We start from the raw sequence: 26548 nt of genomic DNA on the forward strand, positions 1-26548 counted from the left end.
TAGCCGTCTCCATCAGCGTGAAAAAGTACCAAAGGTCTACCTGAAGTCAACAGTCTGTTTCACAGCAGATCCGACGTTCGGTGCCATCGACGGGACGCCCTCACCACCATTGTTGGAAAGTGGGATAGAAGAGTGATTGCATGACCTAGTCCGCTTGCGTGAGATAACAGCAACAGTCGCGATGCGGAGCTGCTCAATAGCCGACAAATTGTCCCAGGGTTTTACCGGAGCTAGACTGAGGGAGAAAACAGTGCACATGGCCTCCAGCAAAGGTTGTCGCTATGCTCTCCGAATCGAATCAGAACCAGACGATCCACCCGCTCCCGGATTTAATGATGCTTAAGGGGGTTGTGACCACGCCCCGCGGCCCCTGGTCTTGTTGTCAATTCACAAACCAAGCAGTCTCCTGTGAATCACCCGCCCTGGCCGTAAGATGGAGTCTGCCCGATAGCGCCGAAGTGGGAAGCAGATCGACGACTGGTTGGTCCTGAACTGGGAAAGCCCGCTCCAGAGGATAATGTACTAGCCAGGAACGCATCGTTGGCCCATGATGCATTCGCTGAGCCGCTTGACATGGGCTGGCTTGGTACTCCGAGAGAAGGAGGGGAAGCCGCTCTTCCCAAATGACTTCTATCCCACCCTGTTCCCGAAAGACCATGATGGGCTGCAGGATTCGAGGGAGACATCCAAGGGGACATTGAGCTTGACCCGCCAAGAAGGTTGTGCATTGAGGTTTGTCCAACGAGGCTTTTCTGGAAGATGAGCTCGCTTGTAGTCATATCATGGGATGCATGGCGAAGGTCTGGGCTTCTGGTGTTTGCTGGATCGGCTGGACCTGGATGTTGTCCCAAGCCTGGAGGCGTTCTTGGAGCCGAGGGTCCACCGACGTCAGGTGACAGTCCGGTGCTCCAAATACTTGGGATACCAGGAAGGGTAGGTCGAGAAGTGTAGGACTGGGACAGTGGAGCTGTTGACCCGGCTGTGGGGTTTGGCATTGAGAGCTGCAGGCCAGGAGGTGCAATCGGAGGATAGCGAGCAGGGGCATCTGTCTCGCAATGGGTCGCATTGAGGCTCGACTCGAAGAAATTGCTGGGTATTGATTGCTGATTGGTGCTTCGAAGGAAAGCCAGCTGGTCCGGAAGTGCAGGAGTGTTTTCGTAAGTGTCCGACTCAACCAGCCGTTCGACACCTTCGACAATGCGATGCATATTAGCGGACATTGAAGCAGACGCAGACTGCGAACCGCCAAAAGTGCTCCTTGAATCCGCAACGTAATTAGCGTCCTTGGTCGCCTGCTGAACATCCTCTCGTTCAACGCTCGCCGTGGAGAGCGTGTTATGATGGCCGGAGGGGCTGGCGAAGAATTGGGAAGGAAGGCCTTCTTCTTTGTAGATAAAGGTCTTCTTATCCTCATCATCCACAAGGGCTATAGGGATTCTCTGGAATCGCAAAACAGTATCAGTAAGCAATCGAATGATGCAAAAGAACCAATAGGACACTCCGTACGTTGCTCACGACTAGATCAAGACCGTCAATCACGAATTCACGGATCCGGTACAGCATCTCAATATTGGGGTGACTTCTTTCGACTCCAACATCGGTCATTCGGGGCTTCTGCTGGCCAGTAGCACTCAAATAGCGACGGGACGCGGCGTCTTTGTTGAGCGGCGCAAACCCCAGAGTCTCCTCATCTTCTTCCAAGAGGTAGTCAATTTCCGGGAGCTGAACAACGTCGAAAGTCGATGCGAGGAGGCTCAACGTATTGGCATAGATCTTCCAAAACTCCGTAATTTGAACAGCGAGGGGAGTATCCTTCTCTTCCTTATGTGCCACCAGTGACTGACTGACGATAAGGAGCCAAGAACTATAATGTCGTAGAGCAGGTAGTACGCGGCGCGCAACAGCGGTGACCTTGTCTGGCCCGCTCTTCGCGTCTTTGCTGAGCGAGTCTTCGACCGCAAACCTCTCCAGCTCTGCTAGAAGGATTTGGAGCAGCGTGAAAAATGTCTTGACGTTAATACGCTGAAAAAATAGCCGTGAATTGGACACTGACTCTTCTGCATCCATCAGCGACGATCTCGTAAACGCGACGTGAGGGGAGCTTACCATCGGGCTGCGTCCACGAGAAGTCCTCTGCTGCGATGTTAACGAGGCAGAACTTTTGAAGCGTACCTTCAAGTGAGCGCTCCTTCAAGTCAACCGCTAGCTGGTTCAGTACTTCACTCTCAAGTTCATCATGCTCGGGAAAATCATTTCCTTTGTAGCATTGGGCGTGAAGATAAACAAACCAAGGGGCCAACGCTCGCCCAGGAATCCCTGCATCCTCGGGACGAATTAACTCTCTTTTACGCCAAGCATGGCGCACTTTTCTGAATTCGATTTCCAAGTTACCCTTGGCAGATGGATGAGGCTCCTGGGCAGCTAAGGCCCGGTAAAGGTGGTAAGTGGCCCGCAAGTGATTGCCGTCAGCAAGGGCTATTACTGCCAACTGGTTGTGCGATGCGCCTGAAGCAGGGTAGATAGCTATAGCCAAGTCATAGTAGCCAATAGCGGGACCCCAATTGCGGTCCTTGCTCACCAGTTCGGTCTCGCGGTAGCGAGACAGATCGCCAAGACGAATAAGTGTTGAATGGCATGATTGAAGGACACTTGCGCGGAGAGCGTCAGAAGCCTCGACTGGAGGCTGCGCCGATAGATCTAGGTGGGTAACAAGATTTGTCTCAATGAACGCCCTAGAAATGACGGGGACGACGTTGCTCACTGTCAAAGTTGAACTTCCGCGCAACTTTTTCAAGCTCCGGGATACCTCCGAAGTGCGACGACAACTGCTGTATGTATCCTCGATAGAATCTCTGGCTGGATTTGATAAAGTCAAGGTAATGCTTTTCCAGTTTGCGTCTTTCTACCGGCTTCTTCTTCTTTGCGTTCTCCTCGCGAAACTATACATGCCACAATTGATTAGTAAACGGCGTCCGCAATGTTATACAAAACCATCTGTGACACTCACGCGGGAGAGCAGTTTGCGAAACCGGGTGTTAATTTTCACATGTGCATCCCAGAGTCGGGTCTCAACATCGATGGAGCGAGATGTCTCAAAGTCTTGGAGTATGGCATTCTGACAATCGGCGCGAAACCTGCGACGGACCGTTAGATCGTGTGCGCAGAGATAAAACAAGCCAGCCTCAGTTTATGGACTCACTCGGAAAGGTAATGCGAGATTTCGGTAAACGTAGGCTCCTTCTCGGCGAGGCTCTTCAGAAGCTTCTCTTCGGCTTCAAGCGCAGTCCTATAGTGATGCGAATCAGACATGTGCCATTCTGTTGCATCGGAAAGTATGTGAAGTACTAACTGCCACGCATTTTGAAAAGCGGACGCCATGCTCAGGGTGGTCTTGATCGCGTCTGTGTCACTCCACCCTCGACTTCGCCCGTCAGATGGCTATGGCTGGCTGAGAGTCTGCGGGCGACGAGAGTAGTGAACGATCCATCAGTAGTATGGGCGATTGGGCGCTAAAGACGAATGGCCGGAATTGCAGAACAGTCTGCTGAAGGTGTCAGTCACGAAGATGTGACGACGAAGTAAGCTGAGCGAAGATCGACGACGAGGGGTTGAGGCCACCGCTCATGGGAATGCAAATCCCATATCACGGGAACTTTTTGAATGTCCGTCCGCAAAAAGAAATAATGAGGGATTGAGAGTGGAGTGGAGGAGTCGCAATTAGGCACTGTTTCTGTGGCTTGCAGCACTTTGATTGGTCTGTGCCTCTGTGGCTGGTGCATTTATGCATGCATTATTCAGCTGGTATGTAATCAGCTTACATCACTGTATGTAAGATACAATTGTGGCCATCATAAGTTCGTCTCAGCTAGAAGAATCAATCAGTTCCCTCGCGTAGTTGTCATAGTAGTTCTTTCCGGCCCTCATTCTGAAACATATACTAGATAAACAACAATCAACAGGTCGCAATGGAAGAATTTTTCGTTTCAACCAAGCGCAGCAAGCCATACCAATGAGCATTACAGGAGTTCTCTCCCACCGTCCCAGTCTGCATCTCTCTCCACCAACCAGACGACACCATTGACCTAGAAAACCAAGAGGAGAACGGCCAACTCAGAGCTGGAAAGCCTTAAAACATGTCTAAACGCCCTCGCATCGCAAGATCCCCCTCACCGGGTCAATCACCTGAGAATTGGTCAAGATCACCGTCCCCAGCATCTCCAGCGCCATCTTGTGAACGTTCCAAGATACTCTTGCAAGACACAGGTGAACCTGCTGTGGAAGTGATGCATTGTTCCCTCCCTCCGCATAGGGAAGTCATCTCCTTCTCCTCCTATGAAGATTATGAGGTGCACTATTTGCAAACGCACGTCAACCGATGTTCAGAGTGTGGGAAGAATTTCCCTACAGATCGATTCCTGAATCTGCATATCGAGGAGAATCATGATCCTCTCGTTGCTGCGAAGAGAGACAAGGGAGAGAAAACTGTTTGTCGGCCCTGTGACCATTGTTTTCGAAATCAATTACTGTGTAACAACGATCATGGCTAACGAGAGCCCCTGCGATGCAGTACAGTTGCTTCATCGAGGATTGCGACAGGAAATGCTCTACACCTCAAAAGCGACGGATGCACTTGATTGATAAACATATGTTTCCAAAGGTATTTTCCTCCTACGATCCTGGTTCCTCACTGTAGCTGATACCTAAGTCACAGACCTACAATTTCTACGTCGTCAACGACGGGATCGATAAGCAAATATCTATGCTGCGATCACCAAATACACACAGACAACGCATATCGGCTACCGCGCTCTCACTGCTGGACGGCAGGCTGAGAAACCGAAAGACATCCGAATCGCACTCGCATGCGGTCTCACATGCAGTGTCCAAACAAAGCGTGGGACATATAAGTCCGGAGGAAATGGGAATCACTCAACTAGAGAAGTCCATGTCCGCGTTACGATTTGTCCCGGCAAGTGTTAGTAAAAGCCAGAGAAGCACCGGGAGTAAGTCTAGCTGAGCTCATGTAACAATACTTTGTTTCACTCTTAGACTAATGCAAAAATACATCATGAACCGACCCGGCATCTCAAGGTTGCGCAACACAGACATAAATGTAACGAAGCAAGCAAGAGAATACCCCATAGTCTTCTCCTCCCGTTAAAAGACATACAAGTATGTTGACGACGAAGGACTGAAACGACAAGACAAACTGACCGCTCGACGTAGCGACAACACCAGTATAGACGCCACGTTTCGGATATTATCTCGTTCTCTGGATCCTCTCAATCCCCTTTTTAACAGCAATGACAAGCTGCTCTGGTGCTATTGCCAGAAAAGGCTGGGAAACAGTGACGGCATCTTCATCGTGTATGAGCGGCCCGACTAATTTATACACGCCCCAAACCAGCTGGTAAAAGGAAGAAGTACCAAAAACAAGGGCCTCGAGCACAAAAATAGAAACATAATAGATGAGAGATTAATTCATAGACGCGGGTATATAGCAACATCACATATCATCCATGTCGATGAGACTGAAAGCATCAATGATTCGCAGGACAGTTTGCAGTCAAAAGGTATGGTACCCTAACACGTTCGGGAAACACATAGGGTGCTTGCAATATTCCTTCTTCGCCGAGGACCGGGTTTCTTCAGGGGGCAGATCATCTGTCAGAGTCTGGGAGGCTGCATGCGGACCGATTGCGAAACAGACGGACAAACGTATTCCTGAAGTCATAACTGATTCTCTAAGACATCTGCATAAGCATCCAAGCTTGACCCAACCAGATCAACTATCGCCCAACTCGTGTTCCCTTTGAAGGTTCTTGCCCAAACCCGGACGATAGCGACGCTTAGTTGTTTGGCCTTGTAAGGATTGGCCATAAATTCCATATCAGGCGCCCCTGGTGGGTCAACGGCCATGTCGGTCTCGTCCATCATGCTCTTGATCCACAGCAGTAGTTTCCTTTCATGGTCTGACAACCTCTGCTCCGAGTGCGTAGCTGGTATGGAGAGTAGCCATCGGCTCAAGAGAAAAGCGCATTCCAAACTGCAAAGGGAATGCTGGATACTCCAGAAGAACGAATGGGTTCTCGCCACAAAGTCGATTCCGAGACGTACGGGGATGGACAGTGCATGGGCAGAATGCAGTAAGGCCATAATGAGACGTGGGCTTCTTGCTATGGGTGGGGACTCGCTTAAGGCCCTAGCAATCTGAACTGGGTCTTGAGTGATCAGACGACGACAAGGGCCTAAGTCAACATGCAATCTGATGTAAGCGAGTCCTAGAAGGGCAGTAGAGGTGAACGCAATCGGCCCTGCTGGATTCTGAGGATCAATGCTGGATTCCGGAGTGCGTTTCCATAATGCCTTCCAGGCGCTCAGAGAGTTGTCCAAAACAGTCAAGTCATCGGGTCTGAGACTTGTACCCTGCATAGTGGGCGCAGATAGACAGAGTTGACGCGCGAAAAATATCTGCTGGATAATAGCGTGTATAAGGATATAATTTCCGAGTGGCGAGATTGGTGCCGAAGAGTTCGAGATGCTCGACTTTAAGAACAGTTTGGCGAATGCCTCCTGGAAGGGGACATCCACCCCTGGCCGGGTGCGACTGAGCCGTCTCCACTGAGTCGCATTGCTCGCTTTCCAGACGTCATGAGAGCATGGCATGTTCAATTTTAACTCCGCGTTCAGGATCAGAGGGGGAATGTTGTACATGATGGAGTGTAGATTGAAAAAGCAGTAGACGATGAGCTTTGTGCGCCTGTTGCCCTCTCTCCGTATCCACTCCTCCCAACTATTTGGGTCAGGACTGTTCGCGGGTTCGGAGAGTCCATGCTCTCGAACGAGCCTTGCCAACGTACTTTGTAACGATAAAATTTCCCGCAGGAGTTCCGGGTGTCTCTCCCAAGACGCAAAAACTGTGAGAAGCAAGAACGTGCGAATCACTTCCATGTGAGCATCCGAATCATCTGATACATAAATTGAAGGATCGACAGGGTGCGGCATAGACTGCTGCTGTTGTTGGAAAGGGCTACTAGCATGATTTGACATGGCCGACGAGCCACGCGAGTTGTGGAATCCCGAACTGGGAGAATAAAAATTCCATGTCGGGCATGGCACTTGCTTGCTGTCCCTTCTTCGCAGGCGCTCCAGCAGTATTGTCTTTGCTGCGTGAAACAGGTCGATTCCTCGATTGTTTTCAAAGCGATAATGCGATCCTGCTGCCGCTAGTGCGAGCGTCAGCTCGGGAGAGCATTTGGCAACAGAAAGTGTTGGGACATGAATAAAAGGAAGATGCTCATTCAGTCCGTTGATATAGCCAGCAAAGAAGCGAGACAGAGCGTGTCTTGATGGAGGCACGAAGCCCTTCGGAAGAATGTAAGCAAACTCCTCAAGTTTGGAAACGAAGACCTGGCGGTCAGTGTTTGAGATATCCCATGCTGGACGTGGACCGTCGTCGCCGAAACCGAGCCGATCATCCACTTCGTGGGACTCGGGTTGTAGCGAAGGCAAACGAGATCCAAAATTTGAGAATGATGGAGGATCGTCGGCCGAGCGCGGGTCATTCATGATTTCTGTCCCTAGTCTGGACGTTTCACGAAGAGATGGCTTAGAGTCAATCGAGAGAGTAGTTGGCAACATGGGTTCCTCGACAGTGGAAAACACTCCCGAGTCCCAGTCGGATGAGAGACCAACGCTTTCTAAAAAGACAGTGAAGTCTTGGACCGGATCACCTAAGTCAGTAAGATCAAGGATTGACGGTTCAAGCCCATAGTTTTCGGTGATAGGCCTGTCCGTGACATGAGGGATTGGCTGAGGAGGGCCGACGGTATGTGAAGGCTTTCGCATCGACTCAAGAGCTTCCTGTTGGCCTTCAAGAGCTACATGGCTAGCAGCATGAGACAAGAGATTCAGATCGTATCCCCATGAGGGGTTGAAATGCGTTGTCTCTATTATCGGTGCTGGCTGGACATGGACCTCAGGCGGAGGCGGCGGAATCGGCTGTGGCTGGACTGGTATTGCATCTGCAAGCTCGAGCATTCGCGACTCATGATGGGTGGTCTGTATCATAGAGGACGGCGTCGAAGGCACCTCATGGTTACTGTGGTTTCGATGTTCTCGATTGGCCGCAGCCTCGGCGGGATGAACTAAACGCTCATGTCGTACAAGTAGGTCGCTACAGAGTTTTCCTCATATTATTAGCGCCAGCCGAGACTTATGCAAGGTAAGATAACAGCCTACCTCCTTGCAAATGATTTGGAGCATATGTCACATGAGAACGGTTTTTCCTTCGTGTCTACGATAATGGATTAGCATTTCCGTTATTCCTCAGCGCACCCACAGGGCCAAATTCCAGGGTTACTCAACGAGTGCGGAGATGTCGTTGGAGGTGCTCCAAGCGAGCGAAGGACCTGCTGCAATATTCGCAGGACAAAGACTTTCGATGTGGCGTGGCATTTTTCTTCTTCACTTTGCCTTGAACAGTTCTCTCTTCCTCCATGGCGAATTGCCTTGGAATTGGAGCATGTCCTCACAGATGAGAAACAGACGAGCGGGGAAGAAAAACTGTGGGGTCGAGGCATGAGGGGGTTTACTAGGCTGTAAAGAACCTAAGGACAGCCAGTCACGTGCAGCCAAGGTCCATCCGCACTGAGGGAAATTTTTCCCAGAGCAGCACACGGCCGCAGTGATAATAATGATGTTGCTCGAATTGTCGCATATGTAGACACTCGGTCTCATTGATGGCATTATATTTATTAACGCTCTGAAGAAGGATGCAACTCATGTTCGTTCAACAACTTGTAGAATTCTCGTCCCTGACATGCAATTGGTAAGGTAGATGCTCCATCCTACTTGCATATCTGCCCTCCGCCGTCCCCACAGGTGCGGAGATAATTATGCATTACGAGGATGCCAGGTGCTTCTGCCGTTTCTATATCTAACCTTCCTCTTGTTCATCTTAACTCTCGATGAGACTTTGCTCGATATTTAGGCGTCCAGTGTAAACGGAAGAGGCGGAAAATGGCCCACTATAGCGAAAATCTAATACCGTGGTATTACACAGAGAATGTGATGGATGGCAGAACGGCCCATTAGTTTGCTACTTTCACCTACTGATATGATGAGGACGTCCACATGGGTTGCTTTCCTCTTTATTTCAAGGACTGAATATAGTACTGCGCCATGCAGCACTCGGCTGTACTCAACGGATTCACCGTTAGAAAAGGCCCAGAGAACATTGAGAAATATCGATCTATATCAATTTGGGGACACAGGACAAAATATATATTTACAGTGCGGAACACACGACACCGACACCTACAGCACCTTGATATTCTTCACCAGAAAAAATGTGTACGAGGCCTGGGATAATAAGTCAGTGAAATGAAGATGTAGATCGTTCTTCTCCATCGATAAGTAAACCACTACTTGGCCATGAGTTCCGCAACATTGGCTACTTCGGAGGTGAGGAATATACTAGGGCGAAGCACACCAAACTCTCCTGCTCCGAAATCAGATAATACTACAATCATCATTGCTTCTGGCTTGGAAAGGAGATTACTCAACTTTTCCCCGAAAGAGAACCAATAGATCCAAGTAGGAGCCTACGTACATGAATACAACAACCGGTGTACTGCACAACAGTTTGAGCAGGTTTCAGGAATGCGAGCCATCGAGTCGTGATTTTAATGATCCTCAAACCAGCACGTGGAAGAGTTGAGGTTCTTAGCTTTCAGCTGATATGGAGAGGTTGAAAGCAGAAGCGAATATGAGTCAGGGATGCAGATTGAGATCCTAAGGCGACGGCGGAACCCATGGGGAGCTCTTAATGTGCCTGGACATACGGGTCAGGACAGTTCGCCCAAGCTGGACTGACAGCCACCAAATGGGAGCTTTATTTTGAGAAAGCGGCCGAAACAAAAGAAGAAGATCCCACAGCTTTCTCCTACGATCGTCCTTGGAGAACGCGCGCAAAAAAAGGTAGATATTTAGGTATTACCGCTTGATGCTCACAGGCGAGACTGTGTCGAACCTGAGATCATGAGGTTCTGGAACTCTGATTTGCTCCATAGGCAGCTCATATGAAAATGCATGTGGGCCCAACAAAGTAAACTTCATGTTGAGATACGGAATCCGAAGATATGAATGAACACAGTATTCAGTCTTGTCTCAGTCTGGGAAAGGTTCGAATATAGAGGAGCATAGTCCGTGGTTTATCAGGATGCCAGTCTTTGCAGGGAATATCTAGACCAAGGGACATGACAGGGAATTCCGTGTAGATGGCTCCGACGAACTTAAGATCGATGCTAACCTACCAAATGGAAGCGATGGGCATTTGAATATGACGATCCCATGTCAAAATTAGTGTTGAGGTTTGAACCCACCAACACTGATTCCACAAGCTAAGAATAGCTCACTGAAATTGAATCAATGAAGGCAGTTATGGTGACAAGTATTGGGAAGGGGATGGATTTAATGGAACGGAGGGGCTCTATTGTTTCAGACTGTCTGGCCCCTGACAAATCTCAGCAGTGCGGCGTGTTTGAGAAAATGAATTAGAGCACCTACTTCCAAGGTTGTGTGTCGGAGGTATTGTCCCCGACCGATCAGGCCTCCACAGAGATACAGTTGTTGTCAGTGTCGCAGGAGGGGTGATCACTCAGCATCATATTATTATTACTTCTTTACATGCTTATCGTTCATTTAATTATCCCTTGCTGAGGAGCTAAAGAAGATACCATCTGAGTGTTCGATGCTCTTGTACTCCTACTCCTACCGCCGGCGTTCTCTCTCCCCGCGTCTTTCAGCTTCTGAGACTGCTATAGTGAAGCAGTTCAAGCCTGATCGTGGATTGCCCTAGCCTTTGCTTATCCAAAGCCTCAAGGTTAGAGCAAAAGGATCAGGTATTCACGGAGGAGTTGTCTACACACAGTCATTACTTTCACTGTAAGCAGGATAGTGATACTTTCACTCCTTGTTATCCCTCTGGATCTTGACTTTCTTTCTTGCTGGCTACTCTTCGCTCTTCCTGCCAAGTGGACTTTGTTTCTACTGGAAGGAACAAAAGATGATCCTAGAGACAGATTGACTGATCAGCGTTGTGAATATAGAGAACTCTGGACCTCTCACCGGTTGAAGTCAAAACGACTGTCAAAGTCGCACAGTCAGTCGGCCATATAGCTCTCGGGAAAACGCCGTTATTATGTTATGTCATTGAATCCCAGTGTATCTATATGGCGTAAGATCGCGCCAAAGCCCGACAGTTACTATTCAATCCCTATAAATCAGCGTCCGCACGATATACGAGCTATGTTGGCGACGAAGATTCAATTGTCGACGCCTTTGGGCATGACAGGATCCCAGGCTACGGCACCCACATATCATGTCGGACCATCGCACAAGTTGTCAACGGGGGCGTCTTCGCAGGACGGGATGCTGTTTACAAGCCCGACAGAGTCCGAGTTCTCCTTGAAGGATGGTCATGATGCCGTTCGGTGGGTTATCAGTGCCACCTAATCTGTCTTGGAGGGTCTCCGCGGACGGCTGATTGCAACTTTTTCAGGTCGTGGGATGAGAAACAAGTGATCAACTGGTTGCACAGCATAAACTGCGGCCAGTATGAGTCTTTATTCAGAGGTACGCATTGAGTAGCGACATGGTACCAGAATCTAAGATGACGGAATCACTGACGGTATGCAGCAAACAATTTCAACGGAGACAATCTTATTGAATGTGACCAGAAAATTCTTCAGGAAATGGGTATCAAGAAAGTCGGCGATCGAGTGCGGATTTTTGTAGCCATCAAAAAGCTCAGAAACAGGAGTGTCAACAATCTTAGACAAACGAACATGGTAAGTGAAGTTCTGTCACAGTTGGAACCTCAGCTTACCCCGATGAAGAATCAACTTGCTGCACTTGAGGCACCTACGTACGCTCCAACTTCAGACTCCTCTCGGCTTACCAACCTCCGCCAACGAAGTTCGAGTAATCGCCGTATGTCTCGCTTAGTCGACAATGGTTACTCCACGGGAAAATCATCGTCACGCCCAGGGTCCCCATTGAGAAATCAGCGGTATGCTGCGAACAGCCCGATGGAAAGTGGTCGGAAAGAGGGTTATTTTGCTCATCCTTCCTCCGGCGGCTCGAATTCTGGCCGAAACCCAGGAACACCTAGCGACGGTGGCCATGGTCACAAAGGTGGCTTACATCTGAGGCAGAACCCCAGCATTGATGGTCTGACAATGGGTGCTTTGCCCGCAAATTCACCTGTTATCAGGGTCATATATACCGGCGGACAGACCAAGGTACTGGATATCAAGCATTGCAAGACCGCTGACGAGATTATACTGTGTGTCCTCAAGAAGCTGCAGCTACCCGAGCACCAGTATCGCAACTATTGCTTCTACGTGCTCGACGGCTTGGAACCAGATCCTTCGAACTGTAGGCGACTTGCGGATCACGAACTCATGGAGATTTGCGAAGGATCAAGTAGGTCCGAGCGCGGACGTCTCATTCTGCGGAAAATTCACGCTGGCGAACCAGATACTGATGAGCTCCGCCGTGCTTCCCAGCTTGCGCTGGATGAAAGCCAAATGACACACATGAATGCTCTGAGCAGTTCAAATGTGCGCAACCAGATTAAAATACAGCAACTCACAGGTGAACCCTGGCATCACATCAAACAACCTTTGTCGCCTGTATCTGCCCGGCATCCTCAGGGTCATAATGAGCATGACCAGTCTCTCCAAATGAACGCTGAACGTCCCTCCGTGGCCAAGTTGCGATCTTTCTTCGGGGCTCGTCCACCTAGCGAAATGATTATTCATGAACTTACATCATATTTCCCCGGTCATCAGCGTGAGGATATTGAAAAGACCATGCGCATGTCGATTCGGAGATCTCAACGCCTCAGCCGAGCAGCAAGTCGCCTGAGTGTCCTCAGCAATACAAGCTATGCATCGAGCTTGAGGGATGCGCCTCCGATTCCGAGCATCGCTGACACCTGGCTCAATCCTGGGGCACAACCTACTCGAGCCTCAAGGCCGCTCTCGGTTTCCAGATTCAATCTCCCGCAAACATCATATAGGGATTCCATTGCCTCAAGCTCTCTTCAGCCTCTTCAAGAGGAGTCTCCCATTGAGCCGAATCGCAAATCATATGTTTCCTTCGATAGTGGATCAGATGATCCGAGTAACTCTCGCCAAAGCCTTCTTGATGAGAACGCGAGCGTTGCAGCGACAGACGGCGGATCTTTCAATGAGAGGCTGAGTGTCTTGGTGGCTGAAGATGGGGAAGAGGAGGACGATGGCCTTAACGAGTTCCTTTCAGGCAATAATTTTGCTCCCAAGAACTGGATGAAGGGATCTTTGATTGGTGAGGGATCGTTTGGTAGTGTCTTCCTTGCTCTTCATGCGATCACTGGAGAGCTCATGGCTGTCAAACAAGTGGAAATACCTTCGGCCACGAAGGGTACTGAGTTCGACAAGCGGAAGAACAGCATGGTGACAGCACTTAAACATGAGATTGAGCTGTTGCAAGGGCTTCACCATCCGAATATCGTCCAGTATTTGGGCACCTCTGCGGACGATCAATACCTGAATATTTTCCTGGAGTACGTCCCGGGCGGTTCCATCGCCACAATGCTCAAACAATACAACACCTTCCAAGAGCCGCTGATCAAGAATTTCGTACGTCAAATTCTGGAAGGTCTTTCCTACCTCCATAGTCGAGACATCATCCACCGTGATATCAAGGGTGCCAACATTCTGGTGGATAACAAGGGCGGTATCAAAATTTCCGACTTTGGCATTTCCAAACGTGTTGAAGCCTCCACTGTTCTCGGTGCCCGAGCCAGTGGCAGCGGAGGTGGTCATCTTCATCGCCCTTCTCTGCAGGGAAGCGTGTACTGGATGGCACCGGAAGTCGTGCGACAGACAGCCCACACGAAAAAGGCGGACATCTGGAGTTTGGGCTGCCTTGTCGTGGAGATGTTTATTGGGGCCCATCCTTTCCCTGACTGCAGTCAGTTGCAAGCTATTTTCGCCATTGGTAGCAACAGTGCGAGACCCCCGGCTCCTGAGCACGCGAGCAAAGATGCCATGGCCTTCTTGGACATGACCTTCCAAGTGGATTATGAGAAAAGACCCTCCGCGGACGAGTTACTGCAGAGCCAGTTCTTGTCTGCACCCCTGGCGTGAGATGCACCCGAACTTCAGACATGATTCAATAGCTCATAGCCGCTCCTTGGATAATAGCGCGCTGCTCATGCTGTCTACCACAAATATTAGGCGTTTCCCCCAACGTCAATTTTCTTTTCATTTCGAAGGCACATCGAACTCTTGCATCTTCCCTTTTATGAACTTGAATACCCTAGAGCCTTCCTGTCTTATCTTCGCTTTCCTCTTACCACTTCCTAAACGCAAGGCTATCACCTCAAAAGGCGTTTTAATATCCGGTAGGATTCTGATACTTTATCGATTGCATTTGTTGCTTTTCGTGTGCCATACATAAGCGGGCATTGCAGTTGTTGAATAGGATCACAATATGACATCTAATATTCATGCTTTCATGTTGCCCGCGTACTAGATGAGAAGAAGCTTGAACCATCTGTTGCGCCTAATCAAAGCACTTATGTACTCGACGAGGAGGCAGTCTCTGTCTGCCACATGGCGCAGCCGTGAGAAGAATAAAGTTCATGCACAGAAGTATACTTTTTCAGCTCGCCAGGAAAACGTAGAAATGTCACATGATTTCTATAATACACCATGATTGCCAGTCAACATAAAATACAAGATGAGCTAGCATATCGCTCAGAAGCCACCTGGTTCTTCAAGTCTGGCATGTTTGTCCCAGGTGACGAAACACATGTAATCAGACGGATAAAACTTGACGTCTAATCAACCAGCTTGCCATAAAAGGGAATACCCATGGCGCTGAGGAGAAGACGGGCGTCCTTGTCGGTTCTGGCAGTTGTATGGATCGTGATATGAGCACCGGGGATCATCTTTGGTGGGTACCTATCCAGAAAAACCGTACGTTAGCCTCAGAACTACGTGCAAATCACTTGAAAGACCACGTTTGAACTTACATATCGTAGTTGACCTCGATTTCCGGGAAAAGAGCCACGTTCTCGGGCTCAAGACCGAACGTGATGTTTCCGCTGCTATCACCGCTGGTACCCTTGACACCTTCCCAGTCCTTGATTCTAGGTAGAACAACATCGACTAACTTTCCGAAGAAATGGAGCATATCCTCACCGTGCAGTTCTGCCTTCACTGCGACGGTGTCTCTGCCAGGCGCAATACCCCACGTGGCAACGCTGGACTTTGATTTAAATGTCTGAACGCGGACGTTGGAAATAGCCTGAACGGCCATACCGGCGACATGGAGCCAGGACGAGTTCTCCGTAGCAGCTTGCTTGACGTAGCTGTGGATGGTGATGCGCTCGAGCTGGGGAATGTTGTTGAAAGTGACGGGTTTGCGGAGCAATCGTAGGACGTCGCCGCCACGAGGTCCACGTAGCGGTCGGTTCTTGTGGTAAGGAGAGCTGTCGTCCCACTCACGGAGACGAGAACCTTTCGGTGGAGGCTTGAACCCGGGAGGGGTGTGCACGTAGCAGAGGGTGAGAATGTCTGGAGCGATGGTCGACTCCCATGTCTGTGTTACTCTGGGAAGAGAAAAGGGGCCAGGAACAAAGAGTCGGGAGGAGGGATCTGATGGTGGAGGAGGTCTGTGAGGGTGTAGAGGGCCACGGTCGTATTTAGGTGAACGGAACTGATAACTACATTCTGGGTTTAGTATGATGATCTCTTGAAGCGAACGCAGTTTGAACTGGCAATGAAAAAGGGCAATAATGCTTACCGGCTCCGAGGCAACTGTGTTTTGCGCGCCCTTGACCTCGCTACTGGATCAAATGACTTCACAATGTCTTCCGGTACGCTGGCACTTAGAGAGCTTGACGGCTCAAGGTCACTAATTGGGGGCTTCGACGACGCCTGATCCGAGGCATTGCGCCGCCAACAAACGCTCTGAAGGCGAGAGGATGGTGCAAAGGCCCTCGGCAGGGATCTTGTCAGGAATCTGGACGACTCGCTAGCAGCCATTGGGGTTTGAAGACGGGGTTGTTGATCCAGTCGATCAATATCCGATTTCCAAAAATTACTTCCGGGCTGGGAGTCTCAGATGGTCACGTGCAGGGGCAGGGAGATTTGTGCCTGGCCAATCTGGCATCAATGCAAGGCAGCTAAGTTCACTCCTCATAACAAGAGGCTCCACATCTGATCATCTTCATCACCCCGCCAAAACGATAGCAAGCTAGATATACATTTCTAGAGGTATCCACTACTTCTGTTCCGGAATCCTTCTCATGGCTTGTTCCTTGTTGCATATTTAGCATCTTACGATTTATCATATGTCATTCCTAGATCATCTCGATTCTATCTTCTGTGTGACCCATGAACAATCAACATTACTGCTTCTAGTGCCACAGAAGTCTAGTCAGAAGAGCTAAGCACCTGATATGCTCACTGACTCAACCAAAGAAATCATTCTTGCGCTTGACAAGAATATTGGAGCCTGAGCTCACAGTTGTTGTCGCTATACATACCCCGAGTCTTCCTCATGTCGCATCCTACTCAGTACCTTGGACAACGCACCTGTCTCCTTATCACTTGAAGACGCTTATTGCCTCCCTTCGAATGCTCTTAGTGACATTCGCCCTAAGCCTTAAGATATGAGTGGCATTCATCGATTCCTTACCCGACGCGAGCGAAATAATCGGAACGCAAAGCAGAATAAGGATGAGGTACGGTATGAGGGAGCAGCGTTCACCACGATCTATGAATGCTAATGCGCTTATCTTTCAAGGCCTCGACGATACTATCCCGTCCTCTTTTCAGCGGGTTTTTCGCATCCGATCGTAGGCCAGAGCCAGACCAAGAAGAGCAGAAAAAGGTAAGGAGGAAGTTGCCCTGGCTATGCCCTGTGTGAGGTATTCACAACTTCCGTAGCTGAAGATACTGGGGCGCCGCATCGCACAACTTGGCTATACTGGCTTGAAGGAAGAGCACTTTGAGTATGCCCTCCAGTCCGCTCAGGGAGACATAGAGAAAGCGTTTGATCTGCTCCTCATCTTGGAGGATTCGATTGAGGGTATAATCAGAGCGTACAGTTCGAGTACAAAGCTTCTTGGAGCAGTCAACCGACAGGGTGTTACCTGCTACCTGGACGCATTGCTGTTCGCGATGTTTGCTCGTCTAGATTGCTTCGAAGCGATCCTATACAAGTCATTTAACGACGAACCTCGTCGCAAGCTCTCAATATTGCTAAGACTCTGGGTCAACATGCTGCGCTCAGGAAAGCTCATAACAACAGACATTGTACGTTCTCACCTCAGTTGCCTTTGTTAAATTGGAAATACTGATATCATTATTGGGCACAAGACCAAGCATTTGCAGGATGCACTCGCTGAATGTGGCTGGGAAGATGCAGCTCAGCTTCGCCAGCAAGATACTTCAGAAGCCTTCACATTCATCACAGAAAAGTTAGAGCTGCCTCTACTCACGCTAAAGATGGATATCTATCACACTGGAAAGGAGGATGTGAGCAGCGACCACAAATTTGTCAATGAGAGATTGCTGGAGGTCGCGATTCCTGAGCCTGTCGATGGGAAGACAGTGACACTGGAGGACTGTTTGGAATCGTATTTCAACAATAGGATTGAGGTCAAACGCCACCTTGAGCGACGCAATACTGTCGGCTCAACCAGATCTTTCGATTCCACGTCCAAAGGCTTTACATCACATATCGAGACTGTTGAGGTCACCCCGTCTCCTGCGACTTCTCCAACTCAGTTGACTCCACTGCGATCCGACGAATCAGCGCCGTTAATGCCCATAATAACCGAGTCGGAAGTAAGTGGCTCAAGCACGCCTCGAGGCTCCCACATTCGGCGGACCAGCATCGTCCAAGAACGATTCGTACCCGACTCAGAAGACGGAGCAAACGCTGACGGTCGCTCTACCACGAAGAGTCACTCCGGAAGAGGATCTTATAGGAAGGAAGTTATGATGCCCGCGTGGCAATTCTTCAGTCTGATACGTAGGTGCATTCGATCCCCAGAGGAAAAAGAAGGGATTCTGATTCCAACTCCCATAGCTTGGTACACAGATAACACCCCAACGAGCGATGCCCAGGTCGCGGCGCATTTTTCGTCAAAGAGACCAATACTAGGCATGTGCTTAAAACGTTATTCCATGCTTCCGAATGGGAAAGCTGTCAGACTGAGCACATACGTCGATATACCCACGGAAATTGGGCTTCCACACTTCATTCAAGACGACAATATGGACGCAGACGGCCCCATTTATGGAAACTTCAAGCTGTCTTTGCAAGCGTTGGTTTGCCATCGAGGTAACTCGGTTGACTCAGGGCATTACATTGCTATCGTCAGAGGCACTAGTGCTGGCGCACTTCCTGCCAGCTCTCACGGATCGGAGCCGGCCTCAGACGCTCCTAGATACTGGATGCGCTTCGATGACCTGGCAGAGGAACGCGTTACCCTCGTCGACATTGAGCAAGCGCTGAAACTCGAGTCTCCATATCTCCTATTCTATCAGATACTGCCCATCAATGAGGATGCTGCAGAAGCAAATCTGGCCACCAAAGTTCCTTCCTCCGATACATCGGAAGATATCGGTGAACTAGATGCCGCGGGGATTGTTCGGAAGCTCCAGACATTGTCGACAGATAATACTGATTTTGAACTTCCATCGGGATATGTTTCTGGCCGGCCAAGTGTCGAAATTACAACGCCAGAGGACCCTGCAATTGGACTGACAGATATGAATGGAAGGCAACAAAGCGCAGCCTTTTCGAATCTCGGCGATTCAACGAATAATCTCCAAGTGCATCCTGTCTCTTCAAAGTCGCCACGGATCCTGCCAAAGGACTTGGAAGACAAAAATGCCTTTTCGTACTCCAGACGCGAGTCCAGATCAGCCAGAAGTAAACCTGCCAGTCGTGCCGGGAGTCAAACTAGCGAAAACAGAATTAGTGCAACATTCTCTCGCTTCACGTCACGCCGCAGCAAAGAAAAGTTCACCAGTGACGGCTCTGCGGAAGACGACGTCGACGATTTTGCTGTGGACAATGACCTGGCCGGTCAAACTGGAGAGATGTCCGCAGGAATCAGTAGGGAGAGCAAAGAAAAGAGTCCCAGACGCTCCAAGGATCGCGAGCGTTCTAAAGGCAAAGTGAAGGATCGGTCGCGAGAACGATTTGGAAGAAAGCTGGAACGGGAGTGCATAGTTATGTGACGCTTTTTCATTCATCGCATCTACTCTTTGCTACCATTTTTGCTTGGAAGCCTAGAGGGAAAGGCACTTGATACCCAGCTATGATTTACGATGCCTGTCTTAGCGAGAGCGCATTCGCTGTTTCGTTTTATCTTCCTGTATGTCCATAGAGTACATGTCACACTAATCGGGATAGATAGAGAGGAGATTCATCAAGAGATATTCGAAAAAAAGGTCTCCCGTAAAAATAAATGTAGTTCATGGACTTTTCTTGTACAGAGCCCCAAAGCATGTATATGTTTCTGCCTGGGGCATCAGGCACTCCGCCTTCGTCAAGCTTCCCCCCGGTCTGGGTGAGCATTCATTCATAACCAGATGATCAATGATCAACAACAACTAACCATTGCTCCTCCTTACCTGCCAGACTCCTCGAAGCCTCGCTATGATTTAAAAGTCTTCCTTCTGTCTTAATAAACGGCGTATCATGGCGCTGAATGCATCCAGCGGTTATGTTGCTCCCAGCAACTTGGCCGAAGCTCCGGATGCCCTCTCCATGTTTGATGTCCGGCGTGTTCAGCTGCAGTTCCCATTAGCTGCGGACTTCGTCGCCGCACAAGTTGCTAACAATGTGCTCATTCTGGCCTTGTCGACGAATCGCATCCTCCGTATAGATCTAGATACCCCGAAGACATTGACGGTAACTGGTTCCCTTTCAAGCTCGTGCGCTCCGTCCCGCTATCCTCGTCGCAATGCTAAGGCGTCTTGAACTAGATATTGACCTTCCAAAGAAATCCTCGGAAATCGGAGTGATTCGTCGAATGTTTCTTGACCCCTCTGCATCACATTTGATCATTACTACGACCCTTGGCGAGAACTACTACCTTCATACTCAGTCTAGGCATCCCAAGTCGCTGTCGCGTTTAAAGGGCGTTTCGATCGAGAGTGTTGCCTGGAACCCGTCGCTACCGACGGCTTCGACAAGGGAGATCCTCTTAGGCGCTACAGATGGTCAGATTTGGGAGACCTACATCGAGCCGTCCACGGAGTTCTATCGGCGCGAGGAAAAGTACGCCCACTCAATCTACAAAGTTTCGGAGGGTCACCTGTGACTGGAATTTGGACGGAGCTGGTGCCTACGACGCCAGAGCAGAGACAAGTGCTGATCGCGACACATGGCAAGCTACTATATTTTCAGGGGCGGGCAGGGAGGCAAGGGAGCCAAGGTATATATGCCGATCTCTTTCAACGGGAGGCACCAGTGGTGCACGAGATTCAGAAACCATCTGGCGCCGCGCCGTCGACGCTGGTGATCTCCGCCACTGCGGTCGATGGGCATAATGCGGATAGTTACGCCGAGAAAGAGTTCGCCTGGCTTAGTTCGCAAGGCATCTACCATGGTCAATTGCCATATGCTTCAGGAAAAGCGGAAGGGCCCTTTGAAGGTGCCAGGATGCTACCGCGTTCCATGTTCCCCGCGACGGAGTCAGCTCGTGGAGGCAAGAAGCTAATCCAAGATCCTATAACCGCTATGACACTGTCACAGTGGCACATTCTAGCCCTTGTCGAAGGGAAAATCGTTGCCGTCAACCGCATGAGCGATGAAATCATCTATGAGCAAGCAGTGCTCGAGCCTGGACAGAGTACGTTAGGGCTTCTGACAGACTCTATGCAGCACACATATTGGCTGTTTACCAGCCAGGAAATCTTCGAAATTGTTGCCGAGGACGAGGACCGGGATGTGTGGAAAGTCTTCCTGCAGAAGCAGATGTTTGATCAGGCACTTGAATATGCCCGCGGTAGCGCGCAGAAGGATGCTGTGGCTACTGCTTCTGGCGACTTTCTAGCCAGCAAGGGCCGTTACCTAGAAGCGGCCAAGGTTTGGGGTAAAAGTAGCAAGGGGTTTGAGGAGGTCTGTCTGACTCTGATCAATCGTAACGAGCATGACGCTTTGCGGAAATATCTCCTTACCCAATTATCGACATACAAGAAGGCATCTACCATGCAAAGGATTATGGTTGCGAGCTGGCTGGTAGAGGTTTTCATGTCGAAGTTGAACGCTCTTGACGATAACATAGCCACCAAGGCTGAGTTAGCGGAGGGAGCCAGCACGGAGGATATCAAAGACGAGCTGAGCAATGTTCGGGCCGAGTTCCAGGAGTTTGTGAACAAGTACAAGGCCGACTTGGACAAGAAGACTGCGTACGACATTATCAGTAGCCATGGCCGAGAAGAGGAGTTGCTCTTTTTTGCGACGGCGACTAATGACTACAATTACGTCCTGTCGTATTGGATACAGCGTGAAAAGTGGTCAGAAGCACTCAATGTCCTACAAAAACAGACGGATCCCGACGTCTTCTACAAGTATAGCAGCGTGCTGATGACCCATGCCGCGACCGGGTTAGTGGATATCCTGATGCGGCAGACAAACCTGGAGCCCGAGAGACTTATCCCTGCGCTCCTCAGTTATAATAAGACTGTGAACGTCCCTCTCAGTCAGAATCAGGCCGTGCGATACCTCAACTTTATCGTTGTCAATCACCCCAAGCCATCAGCTGCAGTACATAACACACTAATCTCAATCCACGCCTCGAGCCCTTCACCTTCCGAAGCGGGCCTTCTAACATACCTTCAATCTCAGCCGTCTTCGCCCCCTCCATACGATGCCGACTTTGCGCTGCGCCTGTGCATTCAACACGAACGCGTTCAATCATGCATCCATATATATAGTGCGATGGGGCAGTATCTTCAGGCCGTTGAGCTGGCTCTGCAGCATGAAGATATTGAACTAGCCGCGATCGTTGCGGACAGACCGGAAGGGAATGACAAGCTCCGGAAAAAATTGTGGTTGCTTGTAGCGGAGAAGAAGATCCGGCAACCAGGCACCGGAATCAAAGACGCCATCGAGTTTCTGCGTCGATGCGAGCTGTTGCGCATTGAGGATCTGATTCCGTTCTTTCCCGACTTTGTCGTCATTGACGACTTCAAAGACGAGATTTGCAGTGCTCTGGAAGACTACTCGCGGCACATTGATGCACTGCGCCAGGAGATGGACAATTCGGCTCAGACTGCACGACAGATCCGATCGCAGATTGCGGCGTTGGATATGCGTTATGCTATTGTGGAGCCCGGGGAGAAATGCTGGACTTGCTCTTTACCGCTGCTTAGCCGCCAGTTCTTTGTCTTTCCGTGCCAACATGCATTCCACAGCGACTGTTTGGGCAAGGAAGTACTCGGAGGCGCAGGCGGGAAGAAGAAGTACATTCGTGACCTGCAAGCGCAGCTGAATAAGGCCGATATATCATCTTCTCGAAGGGAGGAGATCGTGAAGGAATTAGACGGCCTGGTTGCTGAGGCGTGGTAAGTTTCTTCTCACCAAATGCAACAAACCCCGACTAATTCGTCTACAGTATCCTCTGCGGTGACCATGCGATCAAGCAAATTGACAAGCCATTCATCACTGATGCCGACGTCGATGAATGGGCTTTGTGATTTATCTCGAGACTACCTGAAATTCGAGACCTCTGACCTGTTGTTTTCTTTTCTTGTATTTTCTTCCTCAGCGCTTGCCGATTGATTCCCCTTTGGTTGCATACTCTTGGACTGAGCGTTCAGCATAATGTATAGTTAAGGGAAGGATTCATCTCTGTTTGAGACAGTGTATCTATAATTCTCAACTGGATCGAAGAGGACGTATCACGTAGCTTATTGCGTGCTCACCATTTGCGAAACAAAAATTATGTCTGTCACACTCATAGACAAGAACGACCATCAAGGCCCAATTAGTCTAGGGCAGAACTATCATACAAGCGTTAGGATATCTCAAACAAGGCGAAACAAGACAAGACAGAAGACAAAATCCCGCCCCAAAAGCATCAATCATGACAGAAGCCATATACACAGATATGCATACAAAGTACTCATCGTAACAATTGCAAGAGTTCCAGATCCTTCGCGACGGCGGGACTAAACGGTGCGCAGTCCTCCAGGAACCGCAGCATCTCGTCGGTCCATCGTTCCCAGCCGACGGGGAGGGTCTTGCGAAGGCGCGGATCGGGGTGGTGGGAGATACAGTAGAAGAGGAGGACTTGGCCGAAGAACCTGTTGACGGTGCGTCAGTACGTGCCGCGAGGCGCAGTTGCACAACAAGACACGCAGGAGGGCAAACTTACTGGGCGCAGAAAGCGAACTTGATCGGGATGCAGCTTTTCATTTTGCGGAAGATGCCCCCAACCGGGGGCCAGTCCATTGCGTGGCGGAGGCCGCTGCGCATTTGCTCGAGATCGTGGTCTGTTACGTGTTGCGGGATCCGGAGCGCTTTGTACAGGTAGGGCCGGCCGATGTGGAAATTGGCGATCATGTAGCGGCCGCGCAGCATTGCCTCTGTGACTGCTATGGCGGGGGAGAGGGGCCGGTTGGGATCGATGGGGAGAGGGGAGACCGGGGCTGGGGAAGGGTTTGGGTCCATCGGGGTGCTGGGTTGAGGGTCGGAGAATTGCAGCGCGGGAGGGAGATTGATGCGCCATTGCTCGAGCTGGTGGCGGAGTTCGGCGTTGACGGCCGGGAGGGGAAGGTTCCTGAATCGGCTGAGGGCGGTGTTAGAGGTCTAAATCAGCGAGGAGGAACAGGTCAGAGACGAAGACTTACAGTAGAAGTACAGTGAATGGCGGATGCGGGTAAGAATGATACGGTGGGCGACCTGCGCGAGGAAATGATACTGGAAGAAGGATTCATCTATCTCTTCCGAAGAGGAAGAGAAGCGAGCTGGCACGAAGCCGACGGATTCGAAGCCGATAAATTTAGGGATAGGGACGAGTTCCTCGAGACGTGAAAGGCCACTGGGTGGAAGATGCAATTCCTGTACAAGGATGGTTTCGTTCATGAGAGTGTTCCAGTATACCCGCGATTTCATGTCGCCTTCCCACTCGTCGAAATTGACATCATGACTTCGTTTGTTAGTGGCTGAAAGCATAGAGCCTGAAGGAAAGTCAAAAGGACTTACTTGGTTAGCATTGACAAACAACACGTAGCAGCGCGGTGGATCATGGCCCAGGAATCCATGGGACGAAGAATCTGGCTGTAATATACGCTTCGATATCAGGTCAGCAGGCGCTCATCGCAGGGAGAAACGAAGCTCTTACGAAGACAACAGGTAAAATTGACAACTCTGAATGTCATTGGCGCACATCAGGAAGCCAATCCGTCTCCGGGCTTCATTGAAGAACCGTAAGCCTGGGGGCTCCTCGTGGATGACCCCCATCCACTCCGGCGGTTCAAATCGACTGCTTCGAGTGCCTGGCAAAGGATAGTTTCCTTCCTGATGGCTCAGGACAGCCAGACAGCCCAAGGCCATCACATTAAGAACCAGGCAGGTTTCAATGGTGTAGCCGAACCCGCTCTCAATCGCCGCGCCAAGAGTGAAAGCGAAATAGAAGGCCTTGTCCATGATCGGCGTGAACAGATTGAAAGTAGCAAAGAATGCGTCCGAAAGACCCTTGATCATAGCAAGGGGCAGTGCTTCCAGCCAGTCCTCTCCAGCCTGCGGGGGATACGGATATGCATACATAGGCAGATGGGAACGCTTCATCTCCAAGTCAATCACATAGTTCCTTCCCAGTCGTTCATGGGCTTCGAGAAGTCTCCGGGGCAAGATCTCTCGAGCTCCAGGCCAGAGGATCACGCCATGTTGACTGAAAGAGATCGACACATGGCCATTGGAGTCGGTTGTGTTGGGCCGCTCATCAAACACAAAGTCATCCGGCTCCCCCATTTCGGGGGTGAGATGCTGCGACTGCGAGTTTGACAAGGACGCATGCTTGTCAGCGGCGCGGCCACTTTGTCTCGGGGTAGCTGCATCTCTCAGGCCCTCAAGTGCATGAAGCATCTGTTGATGGAGAGGCTGCATGTCATCACGAACAGCCGACGAGATGTGCTCGAGCTTTGTCTCCAGGCGATGGAGAGTGCTCATGATCAGACTAAGCGACTGATCTCGTCTGGAAAGAATGTCAGCGACAAGAAGTCCCAGCCAGGCGCTATCACCCCTCGGGACTTACTTCGACGACTTGCGCTCATTGTAGACGCACTCCAGGCCGAGCGACTTGCACAATCCACATTTTGGGCGCGATTCATCGCACCTGGTCTTTTTGAGGCGGCAAGTCTCACATGCCTATACTCGTGTCAACGATGGACATGACGGTATTACAAGGCAAAAAAACTTACTACAGTGGCGATAAAGTTCCTAGGCTTCTTGACGGACCCGCTTATAGATTGGGGTGGTTCTGGTGACAGGAGATCATTGATGGGCAACAGGCCATTGTGACTGTTATCGATAGACTCTGGTGAGCCACCGTGGAACAATGACTCCTCGTACGGACGCTTGCTCATATTGCATGGTTGGCAAATCGGCGATCCCTTTTTACTTGAGGATCAATGATTCGCCATTGAACAGTCTATCCCATAGGTGCCCGTATTCATTGATGATGATAAACAACGTCCTTTGAGATACTCTCCATGGGGTAAGATATCAGCCATCGCCATCCCGAAGAGGAAGAGTCTTTTTTCTCCGTCTCGGCGGTTGGTGCGGCCGATGCCGACGAGCCAATCACATCGGCCAATTCTACATCTCATCCATATATCACTGGATTACTGATATCGGATAGAGTACTTCAGCTTTGTGGAAGGTATCTACAGTATTGCATCAACGGGTGCTCGTGGATGAATGAACGGCATCCGCTGCTGCTTTTGATACACTACATATATTCTGAGACATTATGACCAAAGATTCGTCACCAAGTCATGGAGCTCGCTGAACAACTGCCGAGACTTTCCAAATGGAGCGACATGTGATGGCATGTTTCAATCGTTTCAATCGAAAAAGATACTCCATAGAAGATGTCAGACGGAATGATCGCAGTCGCACCTCCGCAATCTCGATAGGTAACATGCAGGATATGCCACAATCCCACCTTCCAATGAGACAATACTTACGTAGATACCAGATTGATTACATACCCGAGCCAAACTGAGACATTGTCAAACGAAGATGAAATCAGGTGGAATGCTGTTGAGGGGACACTGGCAGTTGTGGGGGAATGGATTGTAACGGCAGTGACATATGCATATTCCTGCGTGCCTGTGCGAGAGGTTATTCTTGAAGCTGACTCGAGAACCGTTTGCTGACGGCAAATACGCTGCTTATTGTGTAACAGCCACGGAAGCTCCTGGATAGTACTGCGTAGAGTGCCAGCTATGGAGAC

The 26548-nt window shown here is 50.0% G+C and overlaps 8 protein-coding genes across 8 annotated transcripts; 4 read left to right on the forward strand and 4 right to left on the reverse strand.

The window, feature by feature from the left end:
* Positions 1-99: 99 nt before the first annotated feature.
* P174DRAFT_448555 (uncharacterized protein) lies at positions 100-3667 on the reverse strand. The gene is made up of 7 exons (XM_024828768.1): positions 3350-3667; positions 3200-3286; positions 3008-3134; positions 2762-2939; positions 2107-2697; positions 1507-2057; positions 100-1439 (listed from the first exon to the last, which is right to left on the reverse strand). Exons 1-7 carry the CDS (start codon positions 3376-3378, stop codon positions 414-416), a joined length of 2589 nt encoding a protein of 862 aa, XP_024685428.1. The 5' UTR covers positions 3379-3667; the 3' UTR covers positions 100-413.
* Positions 3668-4133: 466 nt separating this feature from the next.
* P174DRAFT_365104 (uncharacterized protein) lies at positions 4134-4980 on the forward strand (the record flags this gene model as incomplete). Its single annotated transcript, XM_024822039.1, has 3 exons — positions 4134-4484; positions 4568-4657; positions 4786-4980. 3 exons carry the CDS (start codon positions 4134-4136, stop codon positions 4978-4980), a joined length of 636 nt encoding a protein of 211 aa, XP_024685429.1.
* Positions 4981-5730: 750 nt separating this feature from the next.
* On the reverse strand, positions 5731-8500 carry P174DRAFT_364562 (FTFMHR domain-containing protein; the record flags this gene model as incomplete). Its single annotated transcript, XM_024822000.1, has 3 exons — positions 5731-8176; positions 8242-8296; positions 8368-8500. The coding sequence occupies 3 exons, from the start codon at positions 8498-8500 to the stop codon at positions 5731-5733; spliced, it is 2634 nt and encodes an 877-aa protein (XP_024685430.1).
* A 2810-nt stretch (positions 8501-11310) lies between these two features.
* P174DRAFT_417841 (STE11 family mitogen-activated protein kinase kinase kinase) lies at positions 11311-14198 on the forward strand (the record flags this gene model as incomplete). The annotated part of the gene is made up of 4 exons (XM_024824637.1): positions 11311-11495; positions 11564-11637; positions 11701-11852; positions 11901-14198. 4 exons carry the CDS (start codon positions 11311-11313, stop codon positions 14196-14198), a joined length of 2709 nt encoding a protein of 902 aa, XP_024685431.1.
* Positions 14199-14577: 379 nt separating this feature from the next.
* Positions 14578-16127, reverse strand: P174DRAFT_448558 (mitochondrial 54S ribosomal protein uL5m). The gene is made up of 3 exons (XM_024828769.1): positions 15862-16127; positions 15089-15781; positions 14578-15017 (listed from the first exon to the last, which is right to left on the reverse strand). Exons 1-3 carry the CDS (start codon positions 16101-16103, stop codon positions 14894-14896), a joined length of 1059 nt encoding a protein of 352 aa, XP_024685432.1. The 5' UTR covers positions 16104-16127; the 3' UTR covers positions 14578-14893.
* Positions 16128-16299: 172 nt separating this feature from the next.
* On the forward strand, positions 16300-19514 carry P174DRAFT_438662 (ubiquitin C-terminal hydrolase family protein). The gene is made up of 5 exons (XM_024826593.1): positions 16300-16804; positions 16867-16953; positions 17010-17378; positions 17442-18099; positions 18157-19514. Exons 1-5 carry the CDS (start codon positions 16733-16735, stop codon positions 19314-19316), a joined length of 2346 nt encoding a protein of 781 aa, XP_024685433.1. The 5' UTR covers positions 16300-16732; the 3' UTR covers positions 19317-19514.
* Positions 19515-19741: 227 nt separating this feature from the next.
* P174DRAFT_438664 (vacuolar protein sorting protein DigA) lies at positions 19742-23023 on the forward strand. The gene is made up of 6 exons (XM_024826594.1): positions 19742-19999; positions 20067-20383; positions 20422-22481; positions 22503-22507; positions 22538-22652; positions 22703-23023. Exons 1-6 carry the CDS (start codon positions 19780-19782, stop codon positions 22782-22784), a joined length of 2799 nt encoding a protein of 932 aa, XP_024685434.1. The 5' UTR covers positions 19742-19779; the 3' UTR covers positions 22785-23023.
* P174DRAFT_438665 (putative C6 finger domain protein) lies at positions 22864-25422 on the reverse strand. The gene is made up of 5 exons (XM_024826595.1): positions 24434-25422; positions 24295-24381; positions 23930-24238; positions 23465-23878; positions 22864-23393 (listed from the first exon to the last, which is right to left on the reverse strand). Exons 1-5 carry the CDS (start codon positions 25258-25260, stop codon positions 23213-23215), a joined length of 1818 nt encoding a protein of 605 aa, XP_024685435.1. The 5' UTR covers positions 25261-25422; the 3' UTR covers positions 22864-23212.
* Positions 25423-26548: the final 1126 nt, after the last annotated feature.

The sequence above is a fragment of the Aspergillus novofumigatus genome, assembly GCF_002847465.1.
Source record: "Aspergillus novofumigatus IBT 16806 chromosome Unknown P174scaffold_2, whole genome shotgun sequence".
NCBI classification, from domain to species: domain Eukaryota; kingdom Fungi; phylum Ascomycota; class Eurotiomycetes; order Eurotiales; family Aspergillaceae; genus Aspergillus; species Aspergillus novofumigatus.

What these genes read in the sequence shown, in the direction of transcription:
- P174DRAFT_448555 (XM_024828768.1), bottom strand. Translation starts at nt 3,378, where the DNA reads ATGGCGTCCGCTTTTCAAAATGCGTGGCA. An exon ending in ATCTCGCATTACCTTTCCGA is followed by an intron (nt 3,135 to 3,199) that starts GTGAGTCCATAA and finishes GGTCCGTCGCAG; the next exon opens with GTTTCGCGCCGATTGTCAGA. An exon ending in CTCGTGGACGCAGCCCGATG is followed by an intron (nt 2,058 to 2,106) that starts GTAAGCTCCCCT and finishes TGATGGATGCAG; the next exon opens with AAGAGTCAGTGTCCAATTCA.
- P174DRAFT_448558 (XM_024828769.1), bottom strand. Translation starts at nt 16,103, where the DNA reads ATGGCTGCTAGCGAGTCGTCCAGATTCCTGACAAGATCCCTGCCGAGG. An exon ending in ACACAGTTGCCTCGGAGCCG is followed by an intron (nt 15,782 to 15,861) that starts GTAAGCATTATT and finishes CCCAGAATGTAG; the next exon opens with TTATCAGTTCCGTTCACCTA. An exon ending in ATCGAGGTCAACTACGATAT is followed by an intron (nt 15,018 to 15,088) that starts GTAAGTTCAAAC and finishes TTTTCTGGATAG; the next exon opens with GTACCCACCAAAGATGATCC.
- P174DRAFT_438662 (XM_024826593.1), top strand. Translation starts at nt 16,733, where the DNA reads ATGAGTGGCATTCATCGATTCCTTACCCGACGCGAGCGAAATAATCGG. An exon ending in AGCTCATAACAACAGACATT is followed by an intron (nt 17,379 to 17,441) that starts GTACGTTCTCAC and finishes ATTGGGCACAAG; the next exon opens with ACCAAGCATTTGCAGGATGC. An exon ending in GCAATTCTTCAGTCTGATAC is followed by an intron (nt 18,100 to 18,156) that starts GTAGGTGCATTC and finishes CAACTCCCATAG; the next exon opens with CTTGGTACACAGATAACACC.
- P174DRAFT_438664 (XM_024826594.1), top strand. Translation starts at nt 19,780, where the DNA reads ATGGCGCTGAATGCATCCAGCGGTTATGTTGCTCCCAGCAACTTGGCC. An exon ending in GAAGACATTGACGGTAACTG is followed by an intron (nt 20,000 to 20,066) that starts GTTCCCTTTCAA and finishes GTCTTGAACTAG; the next exon opens with ATATTGACCTTCCAAAGAAA. An exon ending in ACGCCCACTCAATCTACAAA is followed by an intron (nt 20,384 to 20,421) that starts GTTTCGGAGGGT and finishes ATTTGGACGGAG; the next exon opens with CTGGTGCCTACGACGCCAGA.
- P174DRAFT_438665 (XM_024826595.1), bottom strand. Translation starts at nt 25,260, where the DNA reads ATGAGCACTCTCCATCGCCTGGAGACAAAGCTCGAGCACATCTCGTCG. An exon ending in CAATTTTACCTGTTGTCTTC is followed by an intron (nt 24,382 to 24,433) that starts GTAAGAGCTTCG and finishes CTGATATCGAAG; the next exon opens with CGTATATTACAGCCAGATTC. An exon ending in TACTTCTACTGTAAGTCTTC is followed by an intron (nt 23,879 to 23,929) that starts GTCTCTGACCTG and finishes CACCGCCCTCAG; the next exon opens with CCGATTCAGGAACCTTCCCC.